The sequence below is a fragment of the Archocentrus centrarchus genome, chromosome 14, assembly GCF_007364275.1.
Source record: "Archocentrus centrarchus isolate MPI-CPG fArcCen1 chromosome 14, fArcCen1, whole genome shotgun sequence".
NCBI lineage: Eukaryota > Metazoa > Chordata > Actinopteri > Cichliformes > Cichlidae > Archocentrus > Archocentrus centrarchus.
This window is the reverse complement of record NC_044359.1, coordinates 3,550,212-3,566,172: the sequence shown is the minus strand read 5'-3', so window position 1 is coordinate 3,566,172 and position 15,961 is coordinate 3,550,212. Positions and strand designations below refer to the sequence as shown.

General features: G+C 47.3%; 2 protein-coding genes across 3 annotated transcripts in view; both read right to left on the bottom strand.

The window, feature by feature from the left end:
- LOC115791606 (guanylyl cyclase-activating protein 1-like) overlaps positions 1–15,961 on the bottom strand; it is a 73,965-nt gene that overhangs the window by 32,217 nt on the left and 25,787 nt on the right. The gene's annotated exons all lie outside the window — the stretch shown is intronic.
- Positions 1,451–15,232, bottom strand: rhogb (ras homolog family member Gb). 2 transcript variants are annotated; one of them, XM_030745740.1, is made up of 5 exons: positions 15,080–15,232; positions 5,624–5,733; positions 4,933–5,092; positions 3,409–3,579; positions 1,451–3,161 (listed from the first exon to the last, which is right to left on the bottom strand). In XM_030745740.1, the coding sequence occupies exons 3-5, from the start codon at positions 5,059–5,061 to the stop codon at positions 2,886–2,888; spliced, it is 576 nt and encodes a 191-aa protein (XP_030601600.1). In that variant the 5' UTR covers positions 5,062–5,092; positions 5,624–5,733; positions 15,080–15,232; the 3' UTR covers positions 1,451–2,885. The 2 variants fall into 2 exon arrangements, with proteins under 2 accessions (XP_030601600.1, XP_030601601.1); XM_030745741.1 differs by lacking the exon at positions 15,080–15,232 and adding an exon at positions 8,602–8,693.

The window sequence follows — 15,961 nt, the reverse complement described above, 5'->3', positions numbered from 1 at the left end:
CAGTTAGCTGTACATTTTTAGCCGCTAACATCTTCTTTATCCTAACTGTTTATTGATGACTTTGACCTGTGAATCCATTTCAGTTTACAGTTTTAGCTCCTGGTTTTTAGCTTTTTGTGGAGTTCTAGTTTTAGCTGTTTATCGCTGTAACAACTTTATTAGTTTATTTATTAAAAATCATAAATGTTATCTGACATTTTTAGCATCTAACCAGGTTTATATTCAGCCTTTTATTCATGAGTTATTCTGTCCGTCCGCTGAGCTGAGCTGGATTTTTATTCTTTATTAACAGTTTCAGCAGCTGACGGCACTGTTAGAACCAAATCAAATGTTAGCTAAGAAGAGCTAACACTATGAACTGTTAGCCATGCTTTGCTTAGCTATTTCAACCATTTTCTTAATGCATAAATCATAATCAGTATTACTAAAACAAATTGTTTTGGTTTTTAAACTATGTAGCTGCTGTTTATCTGATACTTGAATTTGTGCTCCTGTCCTTAAACTGTAGCTGCTGTTGGGAATATAAGTTAAGAGTTCGTGGCTACTGCAGCAGGAGCCCATGACTGCGAATAAGACTGAGCTGTGTGTGTGTTTGGATGGACAGCAGAGATGATTAGAGGTCGTGTGTGAACATTTGCTCCTTTTTTCCCTCTAAATTAAATAAACGGGGGTGTTTGCTGGTTGAACAGCCTGGACCTGCCTGCAGAGTTTAGGATTCCTCGTAGTGAAGCGGCCTCGGGTGTGTTTGTGATTTGTTTATTCTACGATCCGTCGCTATAACAGTCCTTTCATCGTTTGGGGAAGTAGCTTGTCTGCGGGTCATTCATTAACCTCACTTCCCCTGAATTCATTTACCTGAACAACAACAAACCAGCTTCACAGGGCGACAGCAGAGACGCTGCCGTGGAGCTGACATCGTTTTTCCCGTCGTTTAAGCCGCAGGCTTAAAGTTAGCATTCAGGGAACCTGAAGAGCAGAAGTATCTTAAAATGTTAATGAGCAGCATTAATAGCTGTTTCTGCTGTTTCCATCTGCTTTCATGCAGTTTTTATATTTTGCCCTTGAACCTTGACGCTGATGGGAAAGTGTTGATAAAATTCAGAGGAAACAGACTCTGAATAAATGATGAAGGTGAAGAGGAAACCATCAGCTGTGCAGGCAGTGATGAGGAAGCTGGATCCTTCCTCACCATCAGCCATAAAACAGAAATGTCACATTTCCAGCTGCAGCTCTCTGAACACTCACAGCTCATTTGATCAGGAGGCGTTTAAAGGTTGTTTTTATCAAGGTGACCCACTCCATCATTTTCTGCCATCATAATGTTAATGTGTCCAAAGGACTGGCCAGTGTAGAGAGTCGGGATTGGTGCAGATAAACTGTTCTCTTTAAGAGCAGCATTAACAGGACGCTCTGCTCTGAGGGGTCTCACAGTTGGAAGAAGACACAGCAGCCGAGTTACTGCATGAAACACACTTTAAATGTATTTTCACATTTAAATAAAATACAGGAAATGAAATCAGCAACAAAAACAACAACAATCACATTTTCAATCAAGTTTAGTGACATCACAAACCGGAGGAGCCACCTGGCCTCACAGGAAGGAATATCCTCATATGGTCATTGAGAAGCCACACCCACTAAAGGCAGCCAATCAGATATGACTAAAAGGGGAGGGGCTAAAACAGCTGAGGCCTGGGATGATAAAGAAGGATTATTGTGAACTGTGACTCATGCAAAGCTGCTCTGGTGGAGGGAAATTCTTCACGTTTGCATTTCTGAAAGATTTTGAGGAGCAGAATCTGATGTGTGAAAGCTGCCTCACAGATCGTGTTTCTGTTTACAGCCAGTATCTCAGTATCAATAACAGCCATATGTATATATAACTTCCCCCTTTCTATGCAGATCAGCTCAGCACTCCACCAGCACTGCTTCCTGTCAGACCCACCCATCGACCTCAGGCCGTCTTCACGCTGTTTTTCAGCCTCGGTTTGAGGCTTTTTGTCCCGTTGAAGCAGCTCAATCATCTGTGAGCAGCTCCTGTTTGCAGCCGTGCACTAAACTGTCCCTCAGGCCAAGTCTTCATCCACGTGATGAAGTCTTCATCCACGTGATGAAGTCTTCATCCACGTGATGAAGACTTGGAGTCGATTTCTCTGGTTTTTGTCGATCTGCTCAAAGAATAATCTGAAAATATCATTTCGCCTGAGGGCGGAGCGCCTCGGGTGTTTCATAAACCGAGTATCTCTGGGTTTGAGGTTGAGTCCTCATTAACATTAATGTTTGAACCTTGTGGATCTAATGAGGCGTGGATGGAGAGTAACAGCTTTATTAACTCTGATTGTTCATGTAATCATAAATATTTTGTGGTGATTTCAAACTTTTACATGGATTTTATTGTAAATGGATTCTCGTGGTCCATCTCCAGTTCGTCCAGACTTAATGACCTGCTTTGAAACTCATTTTTATACATTTTTGTTTTTTAGAAACATTTGGACCTAAAGATGGAAAAAGTTTAAAAATGAAAGTTATGACATCGTTAACCTGCAGACATTTCAGTAACTGTGAAGGAGAGGATGGTGGTGAACGTAGAGCAGCAGGTTTGTGGCTGGACTCTGGCTGCAGTGTTGGCCCATAAAGACATTCTGCTCGTGCTCAGGGAGGTCGTGCTGTATGCGATACATAAAGTCACAATTACGTCAAACTGGAGGGCCTCGCCGGTGCATCAGAAAAATGATCTCGGCTCCTCCTTAATTCAAATCTTCATTTTGCTAATTAAAAGATATCAAATCTAACCAAACATAAAAATCTTGCAGCCAGTCTCTCAGGCAGTTAAATGAACATCAGCCCAACTCGAACCCATCGGTATTCCCGGGAGTTTCCGGCTCCTACAGCAGGACGCAGGGTTTCTTGGTGACGGTGGGCTGTGGGTTGAGGAACGCCCTCACCGCCTCGGTGAACACTTCCTTTATGCCGTCCTGGTTGAGGGCCGAGCACTCCATGTAGCGGATGGCCTGGATCTGGCGGGCGAGGGCGGCGCCCTGCTGGTGGGTGACCGGTGCCTGGTTCTGCTCCTTGAGCTTTCTCTGAATCTCGGCATCGTTCCTGAGGTCACTTTTCGTTCCGACCAGGAGGATGGGAACGCCGGGACAGTGGTGGGATACCTGGTGATGAGAACAAAGGTCAGTAAATGAAGGAGACACCAGGATTTGATGAGCCGAATCGTCCGCCTGTCTTTGTCTCTAAGCCGATATCATATTTCAGGAAATCTGGAATCTTGAATTGAATTCCAGGAAAAAGGGTTTGACTTTTGGGCTCTACTAGAGTAGCTTTGCTTTTTATGTGTTTTTTCATATCCACCAATAGAAAGCTTGTAAAGATGGCTGACATGAGTAGATGTTGACCCCTGACCTCTGGGTGCCACTTGTGTTTGACGTTCTCATAGGAGGCGGGGCTTGAGATGGAGAAGCAGATGATGAAGACGTTGGTCTGTGGGTAGGAGAGCGTCCTAAGGCGGTCGTACTCCTCCTGCCCCGCCGTGTCCCACAGGTTCAGGCTGATGATCCTGCCGTCCACCGTCACCTGAACGCACCGCACAGGTACACACACACACACACACACACACACAGGTAAAAACACAGGTAAACTCAAACAGGTGAAGACTGCTTGTTGGTTTATTTGTATCACTTTTTAATGTCTTCCATCGTCGTCGCAGCTTCGGGGTGTGTGGAGGCGCTGGGGGCGTGGCCAAAACTCAGCCCTCTTCATCTTATTTGCATATAATTTGCATACAATGGAGGAACCTCGCTCTTCCTGGGCGATGTGTGACGTCCTGATGTGTACAAACTGATTTACGGCTCTGATATCGTTCTACTGAGACGGGATCTGATCTAACAGGAAGTGAGCATCGCTGTGACTCCACAGCAGCTTTTTGCCTCCAGGTGAGATACAGGTAATCCGAGCTCAGGTGGATCCCTGCACCTGTTTTTCCTTACACGGCTGACCTCTGACCAGCACAGAGATGTGTCAGGTGAGGTGGACGCACATGAAGCCGCTCTTTTCTCTCTTTTTAGTAACACTGCTTTCTGGCTTCAGTCAGTTCATCAGGGCGGGGCCGGGGGCAGTCTGATTTAATTCACTTTAACAGGACCGTGTGAACACCTCACCTGGTCCTGCAGAAACCATGACAGCAGCAGCAGGCTGACTTCAGAGGAGCTTTGCATGACTCACAGTTCACAGTGATCCTTCTTTATGTCACACTGGGCCTCCGCGCAGGCCCTCAGCACATCCTCTGTCTGAAACTGTTTTTGCTCCACCCCTTTAACATCAGTTTCTTCTGATTGGCTGCCCCTAACAAATAGGGGCCTGTGACAACCATATTACACCTGCTCTCTCTATGACATCACACAGAGCCAGGAGTAGAAAAAACTGATAGATGGCCTGAGTGTTTAGAGCAGTCTGCAGCCTGAGCTTTGGGCTCACAGAGGTTACTGCACATATGAACATCCAGTGCTGCAGCTGGAGACATGTGACAGGAAGAGATGAGCAGGTCCACTGTGGAGGCTGAGACAGTGTGAGTGTATTTCTGCATCCACAGTACTCACACAGTATTACTAAAGATAGACTGAGTTACATTATCAGTTACATACACAACAGCTGCAGGCGGCCTCGCTGGCCTGCAGCAGATCGTTATCACACCATTCGATGGCAGCTGTTCCACGCACAGATGTGCTGTGTGATAGAGCACGAATTCGAGACCCGTCTTCAGCCTTGTTTTGCTCACGACTTTGTACTTCTGCTTTCACTCGCCGTTTGGTTGCCTTTAGATAAATTAGCTATGTGGTTTCCTGTGATGGCGTGAGTGTCGTGTTTCAGATTTTGCAGTGACACTGACGGAGGAGTCGCCCCCTGCTGGAGACGTGGGTGAGCACTCACCTGGCTGCTGTAGTTGTCGAACACGGTGGGGATGTACTCTTTGGGAAAGGCTCCGGTCGTGTAGGATATAAGGAGGCAGGTCTTCCCCACAGCACCGTCACCCACAACCACACACTTTATAGTCTGCATGATGACCTCTGACCTCTGGGCCCTCGGTGACCTGTGGAAGACAGAAATCAGCCCTGCGGTTAAACTCTGAGATCACCCGTGTGCGCCACCAGAGAACAAATGTGTTTGTGTGAGTGGAGGCTGTGTTATTATCAGACCACCCGCGGGACAGAAACAACCTGCCCGGGTGACTGATGCTCTGCACCGACTGTTCTGTCCAGCTTTAAACAGCAGTGACCTTATCTCATGTCTCATTTTCTAACGTAAAGATTTTTCATTGAAAATTAAATGTTAAACTTTCTCCTCTTTTAGGTTATGATTTATCGTTTTTTGTATCTGTATGTTCTCATTTTTGTCTCTTTGTGGTTGTTTTTTGGATTTTGTCAGCACTTCCAGGCTTTCCTGCATCTCTTTTAGTTTCACTTTGTTGTCCATGTGTAGAAGTGCAACCTCTGCATACCTGCAGATCCACACACACACACACACACACACACACACACACACACACACACACACACACACACACACACACACACACACACACACACACACACACACGCGCTGGTTTTGATCTGTTTTTTACCTTCAGAGATTCTGATTGGTTAGTTGGTGCTGCTCCAGCTGTCAGAGACTCCTCGGTTTTCCTTCGTTTAACACAGTTTGTTCAGAAAGACGTGACGTCCCATCATCTGCCTGTGGGGGGAGGAGAGGAGGGGAGGGACGGTGTGTCCTCGTCAGTATTTGTGTTTATGGAAATGATTGCTGCAGAAGGAAACGGTCTCCAAACAAAACACAGATGTTATCCTGCACACACCTACACACACAGACACACACATACACACACACACACACAGACACCAGTCTGACCACTAAAACTGGCGTCTGCTGACCCATAAAGAGAAAATCTCAGAATTGTTCCCTGCAGTGTGAATAAGCACTCACACTGGGATCTCTGAGGTGTCTGCTCTGTCAGACGGACCCTTTGGTGTGGCACTTCTGGCCCCCGGGTCACATGTTTGACATCCCTGTGTGGCCTCAGTTACAGAGGCCTAGAGACCAGTTGGCGTGTGGTTGTTGTATGACATTGGTCACACTGAGGTTGCTGCACCCAAACCCTCCTTCTGATTGCTTTGGTTGCTGGCAGGTTGCCGCAGTTGCCTGTAGTTTGCACAGAAGTTGCGTCTTGTCTGCAAACGCTCGTTGTTCACTCTGAGCGGCAGTGAAACATGAAAAAGTTCGACCTGCACTGGGAACCGAAATGTTCACCTTCAGAGTAAAAATTGCGCCTTACTGTGAAACCAAGACATTTCAAAAGATGCAGCTTTTACTTTGAAGGAAAACTCTGCTGTTTGTGTTGCACTTTTCAGGTTTGTGAGTGTTTGCAGAGAAGTTGTGTCTTCTGTGCAAACTACGGGCGACTGCCGCAACCTGCCAGCAACCTGCCAGCAACCACTCGCCATCTGGTTGCAGAACTCCCTAGCATCCATGGTTCCCAAATGGTCAACGACCGTCTCCAGGCCGATTGAGATCTTAGACGGTTTTGGGCCTTTTCAGATCTCTTTGATAAACAAAGAAACCAACGAAGAAGAAAAACAGCAAAAGAGCAGAGTAATGATCTCAGCGTGCATTTTTACTGTATCTCAGTACAAGACTGTGGCCTTCCTGATATCACTGCTATTCACTGTACTGTTTGTTTTCATTATAGATGTAGTTGTTCTTTGTTTGTCTTCTTCACTGGTTAAAGACACCAGCACTGAGGATGGACACACTGCTGTGTTTCAGCATCTCTGTGCTGTTGTCCTGTTTGCTGCCATTTTGTCTTTTTTGCTTGTTTTCTGCATCTTTTTGGTCACTGTGGTAGCTTTGAGGTTGTTTTGTGTCTCTTTTTAGTCATTTTTCATTTTGATTCTGGATCTGTTTGGAGATTGGAATCAGTGTATTCGGCCCCACAGAGCTGACAGATGTGCTGAAGAGGTTTGCTAAGTGGCTACAAAGGATTTCCACAAAGAATCCAAATATCCAGGCAGACGGATATTTGGCAGAGGTCCCGTTCTCTTCTTCGTTGGTTAACAGAAACCCATCGACACCCCCAGCAGAAACATGACAGCTGAGGATGGAAACACGGCTTCTCTTTGTCAGGTTCTCTGCAGCTTGGGTTCTAAGCTGGATGAAAGCACAGCTGCTCACAGAGTGTTTCAGCATCTCTGTCGCTGCGTATCAGTGAAAGTTTCACTTTCGTGGTCTGACAGCGAGTTTTAGAAATGTGTGTTCTGCAGAAACACTCGGAGAGGAATGCAGAGCACGAAGGCCGGAGAGCGTTATGATTAGAAAGAAGAAGATGGAGGACTTTGTGCTGCAGAGTCAGCCTGCAGACGCTCCAGATGTGTGGGCAGAGAACGAGGCTCAGCCCAGACTCTGGGGACGCCAACCCCACCCTCCCCTCGCTCTCTTTGGGCGGAGGTCGGCTGAGCTCACTGCTGCTGGAAGCTTTAACCTCTGATCTCACACTTTTCCTGCTGATTCTTTTCTCCCTCGCATTGTTTGGATTCAACACGGAGAGGAGAGCTGTGACCTTTGACCTCTGCAGCAGTGCCAGAAACAATCACATTCCCAAACTGAAGGAAAACTGCGCCACTCACTGCAGTTTGTTTTTAAGCTGCTGAGGGAAAGAGTCCTAAGTTTTCTGTCATATACACACCAGACACTTTATTAGGTACACCTGTTCAACTGCTCATTAACACAAATATTTAATCAGCCAATCACATGGCAGCAACTCCATCTAAGCATGGAGACACAGCCAAGACGACCTGCTCAAGCTCAAACATCAGAATGAAGAAGAAAGGTGATTTAAGGGACTTACTGAGGTCAGAGGTCAGGCTGCTCCAAGCCACGTTACCACCATGGTATGCAGAAGAGCATCTCTGAATGCACAACACACTGAACACTGAAACAGAGCGGCTCTGGCAGCAGAAGACCACTCTGTCCACACCGTCCACTCTAAGAACAGGAAATTGAGGCTAAAATTCACACAGATCACCAAAACTGGACGACAGAAGACCGGAAAACCGTCGGCTGCTCTGAAGAGTCTCGATTTCTGCTGCTACGTTCAGGTGGTCGGGTCAGAGCTGGGACTAAAGCACAGATCCGCCCTGCCCTGGATCAGTGGTTCAGACCGCTGCGGGTGTGATGATGTGGGGGAGATCTACATCGCCTCCAGAAGTCAGCCAATCAGAAGAAAGGCCAGTGTGAGATAATTAAACTGTGAATCATGTAAAGCTGCTGTAGAAGAGTCCCAGAATAGTAATAAGCAGCTGAAACTAGCAGAATGAAGACGCCTGATGGGAAAGCAGGTTTTTAGCAGTGTGGGGCTCATGGCATTGAAGGACGCACTGACATGTCTGTCAGACATTTGCTGGCTCTGATTCACTTCAGCCTGAAGCTTGAGTGAAATGGAAACACACGTCTTTGACACTGACCGAGCTGAGACGCTGAAAAGTGTTGTAACGATGTCCTTTTGTAACGCTCGCACCTTCAGAAAAAGGAAGCTTTCAGCAGAAATACCTCGCTGTGGTTTCATGTTGAAATCCAGCACAAACTTCGCTGCACGGGCCCCTGAACTCAGAGGCGTGGCGGCTCGTTTCAGCACGGGGCTGATTCGCTACGTCAGAATTATGAGATAAAATCTCCAACATAAAAACTCAGTTATTCATGAACTCCCTTCTTTATTTTTCATGGTTTTACAGACAGAAAGCTCTTTCACGTGACCGTCGCTTCTTCCTGATCCTGGTGCTGAAGTCAGCTGCGTGAGGCTGCAGTTCCTCTCACCTCCACTAGGTGCAGCTATGAAAAAAACTGGGCGTGCTGAGACAGAAAAGAAAATAAAGACAGAGCAGGACTCTTCTTCCTGTTTGTGGCTAAAATGTTTTTAAATGTAATCCGTCTCCTAACGATGGTTTTTAAAGCAGCACCGCACAGAGGCTTTTTCAGCTGAGGGAGGTCTGAGAGCAGGTCTGAGGGGAACAGAGTCATACTGCGAGAGGGGAAAAAAGAGGAAGAAGAATTGAGATCAGTAACTGCAGCAGGCTGAAAATGACTGAGACACACTGGCTGTGTAAAGGCTGCTTTCCTGTAAATGTGTGATTGAAGTGTGAATCTAAAAAAAAAAGTTGCTGTTTTATTTTTAGAGCCAGTTAATCAGTAAGAAACTAGTTTCAGACACGCGATGCTGAGCTGACAGCTACCAGCTTCGTGCTCACAGCCAATCAGAAGGCTTCAGATTCAGGCAAACACAGGGTACCTGCATGATGTCACCTGTTGGTGGACTACAGCTCTGAAGACGTTTTGGACATCACCTTCTCGGTTTTGGGTAACAAGTGTTGGGGGACCCTGAGGACATTGAGCATGCTCAGTGAATAGTGACCCACAGCAGCCACCCCCCCCCCCCCCCCCCCCCCCCACTTCATCATACAGCGCTGGGCCAAAGGCTCCAGCTGCTCTCATTTCTTTAAAATTAGCTTCACAGGAGCTCATAACGTGGGCTTGAACCGTAGTCCAGCTTTCTGCAGGTTTTATTTGGACATTGGCTGCTTTTTCAGTCCGGTCCTTGTACCTGACCATCAGAGGGCGCTACTTAACTCTGACTGATGAATCCTTCAAGCATTAAAAAAAGCTCCTAACTCAAAGGATGAACCAGTGTTGTGTCTACACACAGAAACACATCATCTGGTCCCATTTTGGTAATTCTATGAAAACGCCAAAGATGACTCAGTTTGACACCAACGTGGTGATTCCCAAAGAGCTGCAGGCTGAAAGCTTGGCATCTGTCAGCACGGTGTGCAGCATGTGTTTAACCCATTTAATACCACAGGGGTCAGGGTCACCGGTGACCCCTGTGTCCAGATTTTAGGAAACTGGACACGTGGAGGTCAAACAAGAAGTGTGAGGCCTAAAAACCTCTGCAGCAGCTGAACAGCATCTGAAAGTCACATCCTTGAGAAACAGGAACAAATCCTGAGGGATCATCTGGACCTTCAGCGGATCCATCTGCTGCTCACTGAGGCCTCATCAGAAACGTCCTGGTGAGGCTTCAGGAAGTAACACGGTGGAGGCCCTGTTGAGGTTTGGGCTGCGTTAAAGGCTCCGCCTTCCTTCTGCAGCCTGGCAGCAAACGCCTTTTCTGAGAAGCTTCAGGATGCACGAGAGCAAAGTTTCCTGATGTTTCCTGGCCTAGGTTCTGCTGCAGAACCAAACATGAAGGATAGACCTCATTTCAAGAACCTAAGAAATACTCATTGAGAAAAAGCACTGGCTTCCAGATAAGGAAACAGGAAGTGCAAAATGCAAACTCATTTCAGGGTTTTAGGACTCGTTTATGCAACACTGCGAGCGCAGTCAGAGGCGGTAACTGTGAAACTCACAGCTCTGGATGTTTTCAGCAAACTGGGGAAAATATTTTATCAGGACAGAAACAGAAACACTTCTTCTTCTGGATCTTATGAAATATGGTCTCAGTTCCCTGTAAAGTGCACCGGCTCCGTGTTCTCTTTAGCTTTATTGTAATGACAGTGTGTTGTAATATAAGAGCTGCTGATGTGGCTTTGACTGCAAGCTGAATATTCAGATTGTTTGCTGCCAGCCTCAAAATACCGTCTGGCTGTTGGCTGTCCGGCTCTAATGGGAAACACATCTTTAAACGTCTGTGGTGAGAGTGACCGTCGGCCTGCCGCTCCTTTATGAATATTCTGGCTTTGTGCGTCTGCATTTCAGGAAGTAACACAGAGCTTTGGTTTCGTCTCGTCAGCTGTCTTCTTTTCTTGTATTTTTATTTGTCTTTGCTGGTTTAGAACGAGTTTCCTGAGCCGCAGAGGAACCGAGGCTTCCTGCAGCCCAATCGGGGAAATCTCTAAAACCGGAGCTCCCGCTTTTACAGAACATCTGCGTGGGCCTTTTCTGACTTTCAAAAATGAGAAAACCCAGTGTGAGAAAAACACCTCGCACGCTCTCTCTCAGCAGCAGCAGTTATGACACCCACTAAAAGGGGGAACTTGAAGCAAATGGGCCAAACTACAAAAATGTAAACTTACAGTTATGAAGCAAACGCTGAGTTTCCTTCAAGTACGGAAGATTAATCAGCTGCGCCTCAGTGCAGTGACACAACATCACACCATGAAACACCAGAGACGATCGCACTGACGTGCTTCTCTTTATACCAGCTAAGTCACCACGGTAACTGATGCTGAAACATCACCTGGTTGAGAGCAGGTGATGTTTCAGCTGGAAGCTCCACGTTTTCACTGATTTTTATTCTCAGTGCGATACGGCCTGTGGGTGCAGCTCGTTACTGAAACACTGAATGAAGCACAGCTGTGTGTGTGTGTGTGTGTGTGTGTTCATGTCTAAATGTTGTTCTGCTTGATTCTAACCAGCTGCTGAGTCTGCTGGAACACCTGTGCATACCTGTCCAATCAGCCACATTGATCTGACTCTTCTTCATCAGGAAGCTTAGAAATCAGCCTCAGCACTGAGAGCAGCTCGGACACAGAATCACTCGCTGGGGTTCGTTAACCAGTTTCTGATAGCGTCTATGATTGGAGCAGGTGAGCGTGCTCAGAGGCTGAAGCAGAGAGCCCGGCTAACAGAGAAAGCTGAGAACCACCATCATGATACCCGTTATCTCTGTGTTATCTGGCTTTGACAAACCCAAACCCCAGTAAAGAAAGCCTCTGAGCTCCATTAGTTTTCAGCAGCAGAGGCTGTTGGACTCCAGCAGGACTAGAAGACAACGTTATATTTGCTGGAGAATATTGCACCAAACTAAGGATGTAAACTCCAGAGAGCAGCAAAAATATCAGAGAATATGAAACACGGGAAATGTCAGTGCGTACAGACAGACCACGCAGGGCTAACAGCACCGCTCACACCAACCGCTCTTTGCTAAGTCTTGTCCTCACTGCTAAGTCAGACTTTCTTAAGTCTTCAGCACCAAACAAACTTAAGTCTAGTTTTAGCTAATTTGGTCTCAGTGATGAGCGTTCATGCGACCGAGGCGGCTGCTAATTTATCATTTCTGATTCTCTGAAATTATTGCATAGCAAAGCAAAGGCACAAAGGTCACTTCAGTGAAATAAAGTTTACTGTACAGTCCATACAGCCAGTCTGACTCTATAACCAACGAGCCGAAGCCTTCGACCTGGAAATAAATCAGAGGTCGTAAATCATTTTAACTCTGGCGGCCTTCATTCAAACAGCTGTGTAGGAGAAAGTGTTCAAACCTCCAGGAACCAAAACTCTGGTGTAAAGTGATGAAGGCAGACTGAGCTGCTCTGCTGCTGCACTGCAGTCCAACACCAGCATTTACCTTCACTGTGACCACAGTCACATCCACACCGCGTCCAAAGGAGAAGAAAGATGAAGCTCTAATGGTGCCATAAGCATAAGTTAAGACCTGGTTAGCATAATCCAGGGCTGGTGATGCCACTGGCCTTATTGGTCATACTGCTTTACAGGTAATGGAAGCATTAAACAGCACAGGTGCTGCTGCGAGTTCAGACTGCACGAGTCCCAAACCCAGCGTCCAGTCTGATGGATGCTCCTCTGTGACTGCAGAACAGAGCTCTGCACAGCTTTGGCGAGAGTGCAGCCAGTCAGAGATGATTAAACTCCATCCTCGCCCCGGCAGACAGTCCGACAGAGGAACTCTCTGCGGTGAAACCGAAACAAGAAGAGTGGGTCCGCCGTTCTCTTCATCCAACAGCAGCGTGTGAGGGAAAAGTGTGTGCTGAGGCCGGCAGTCTGCGCCCACACAGACCAACACTTTCAAGCTTCCTGAAACAGGCTGACACGACCACACCTGCACCACCCAAAAATATCCCACCAACGCTGCGAGCCCCGCTGCCCCAAACCACAGACAAAACATCCAACACCACCAGACCCAACATACACATCACACCAAGCCGGGGAGGGGGGGGGGACAGCCAGCAAACCATCGCTACAGCAACACCTGATGCAACACAGCAAGAAGGTGAGACCGGACCTGTCTGTCAAACTCCATCCAGCCCAGAGCTTAACCAGCACAAACCAACACAAACAGGCCGCGTCATCGACCCTGAGAAACTGGGTCAAAGGTGTGCTGACCTGAGTCGAGTGACTCACCGCACTGACACAGCCCGCCGATCTCTGCTTATCGCACTCTCTGACTTCCTGTCTCGTTCTTGGGGAGCCTCACTTGGCTAACATGACTGTCAACTTTCTGATTCACATCTGAGCACGTGCAGATGCCAGTGCTGCGTGTGATGTCATCGTGGATGAGATTAGTCATTTTTTTTTCCAGCCTGCTGTTGATTTCTGTGACATTAAATGATATGGCGCCATTTTCTCCAGTGCAGCTTCGAGGCTCCCACTGCTGACAGCAACCCCGAACCCCATCAAACCTGCTGCCATCGAAAGAGCGCCATTAGGGACAAAATGAATGTCTCAATGTCAACCCAAAGAACCAATAATATTTCACCAAACTCAGAATACTGGACACAACCAGTCTGGGCCGACAAACAGCGCTCCAAGAAACGGATTGATCAACCAAGAATGCCAAGAACAGGCCTGAAAGCTCAGAGCCAGTTTCAGAGCTACCCAGGGCTGAAGCTCAGAGCCTTTTCATGTACATGTGAAAGTTTCACCTTCACCACCAGGCTGGGCGTGGACCTGCAGACTCACAGCGGCACAAAATTTCAGCTGCACGTCATTTCCTGGAAGCTTCCCTCTGTGTGTGTGTGTGTGTGTGTGTGTGTGTGTGTGTGTGTCAGTCTGATAACCAAACAAGCTAGCATTAGCTGATAACTTAGCATGCTCTCTTCCAAACATGGTCATTTCCTGCTCCAAAAAAGCTAACCCGGTACCACAATACTCAAACTGTGGAGTCCAAAATGAATGGGTGATGTCACCAGAGCTATGTCCATCTTTTATCTACAGTGTCAGGTGGGACAGGTGCACTTTCAGCCCTTTTTCTGGGCTCACTGCCTCCATCAGCATGCTGCGGGTTTGGATTTATGTCTCCACACCAAAGACATCCAAACTCAAATACTCAGTTTACTGGGAGAAAACAGAAAGACTGTTGAAGCTGGGTCGGGGTTCATGTGCAGGTATGTAACATTCATACAGGTGATATTTCTCTGCTCATATTTTATATTATATATACACACACACATACATGCAGCATCTCTGCGTTTAATGCCGACACTTCCCTCTGATTTCCCAGACTTCACATGCTGTCAGTCTCTGGAATAACGCTGATCCTCTGATACTCGGATTTTAGGCCCAAAACAAGAAGCAGCTTTTATTTCTCCAACAGTATATTAACAGTACATCAGTCTACTGCGTATGTACCACAGTTTTTATAGTATTACTACAGTATATTCAGGCACAGTACCTGTATGCTGTACACTTGTATTGTTCCTGTGTGTGAGCATGTATCTGAGCTCAGGCTGAGCCTTTAACGGTGTTTGAAGTTTGCTTCAAAGTGTTTTTATCGATGTTTCACTTTCAGATTCGCATATTTGGCTGTTTAAGCGCTGATATCGATCAGCATTGATCCGTTATTGTTTCTGATAATCGTCTTTAATTTTACACTGAAGCATTCGTAAAAGTTAAAAACAAGAAGTGACACACACACACACACACACACACACACACACACACACACACACACACACACACACACACACACACACAGGGAGGGGTCGCACTGAGTCATTTTTCATCTCCAGTTTCCTCCGAACATCAGAACACACACAAACACACACACACATATAAAAACAAACACACACATGCGGGTTATCGATCCGCTGGAGCAGAAAAATCGATCAGCTGACGGGAATTAAAGTCGGAATCAATAACGCGCTAAAAGTTTTGAGAGAGGGAGGACGTACACACACACACACACACACACACACACACACACACACACACACACACACACACACACACACACACACACACACTCTCAGCTGATCCCAGAGCTCCGGGCGGGTAAAGCTCAGTGACTCACCGGTCATCAGTGCTCCTGTCCGGGCGCGCCGCTCCGCTCAGTCCTGCTCCGTGTATGAGTGTGTGTGACTGTGTGTGTCAGCGTGAGAGTGTGTGTGTGTATGCGAGAGGGACAGCGGATCTCTACCATCGCGAGGCGGGCGGAGCTAAAGTAGAGGAGGAAGTCCGAGAGGAGAGCGAGAGGAAGTGGTAGAGCAAGTTTGAGGAAGTTTACTCTGAGTGTGTGTGTGTGTGTGTGTGTGTGTGTGTGTGTGTCTCCGTGTAAGAGAGAGTGTGTGCGTGTGTTGGACTCTTCTGCAGCCCCCTCCCCCCGCCTGACTTAAATCCAGTAGAACCCCTCTGGTGCAGCTCAGACAGTCAGTGATGCTCTGCTCCATGAAGAGGAGCTCAGCTCTTCCTCTGGGGCCGGTCAGTGGTGTCAGTTCATCCTCCAGGAGCTTCCTGCTGTCTCTCACCACATCGGGCCAGGCAGGACCCAGGACCCACCGCACCAGCGGGGGGTCCTGATCCCTAATGGCAGTCAGGGTGCTGCTGCCTGCAGGGGGTCTGTGTGTCCCTCCCACCACCGAACCGCTCACGCTGCACGATGTTACCGGCAGCAGAACGTTTTCCGTTAGTGAACAACAGTCGGTAAAGATGAGGAGGGAAAAATGTGAGTGACCTGTAAACCATTCCTGTTTTGGGGGGTGTCTCATTGTTGCCCACCTGTTGTTAATGTCATGAACACCAAAGCAGCTGAAACTGACCCCCTCCCCCTCTGATACTTAGTGACCCCATCACTGACTTGATGCTAAACTCTGATTAGTCTCATTCTGAGCAGCTGTGTGAGGCTGCAGTCTCTGCTCGGCTGCTTTTGGCCTCATTTTTCAGGTCAATGCTCGAT

Bases quoted from the DNA above. Each gene is read 5' to 3' on its own strand.
- rhogb (XM_030745740.1), bottom strand. From the start codon at position 5,061: ATGCAGACTATAAAGTGTGTGGTTGTGGGTGACGGTGCTGTGGGGAAG. The intron at 3,580-4,932 runs GTGAGTGCTCAC...CGGTGCGTTCAG, and splicing joins TCGACAACTACAGCAGCCAG to GTGACGGTGGACGGCAGGAT. The intron at 3,162-3,408 runs GTCAGGGGTCAA...TCTCATCACCAG, and splicing joins AACACAAGTGGCACCCAGAG to GTATCCCACCACTGTCCCGG.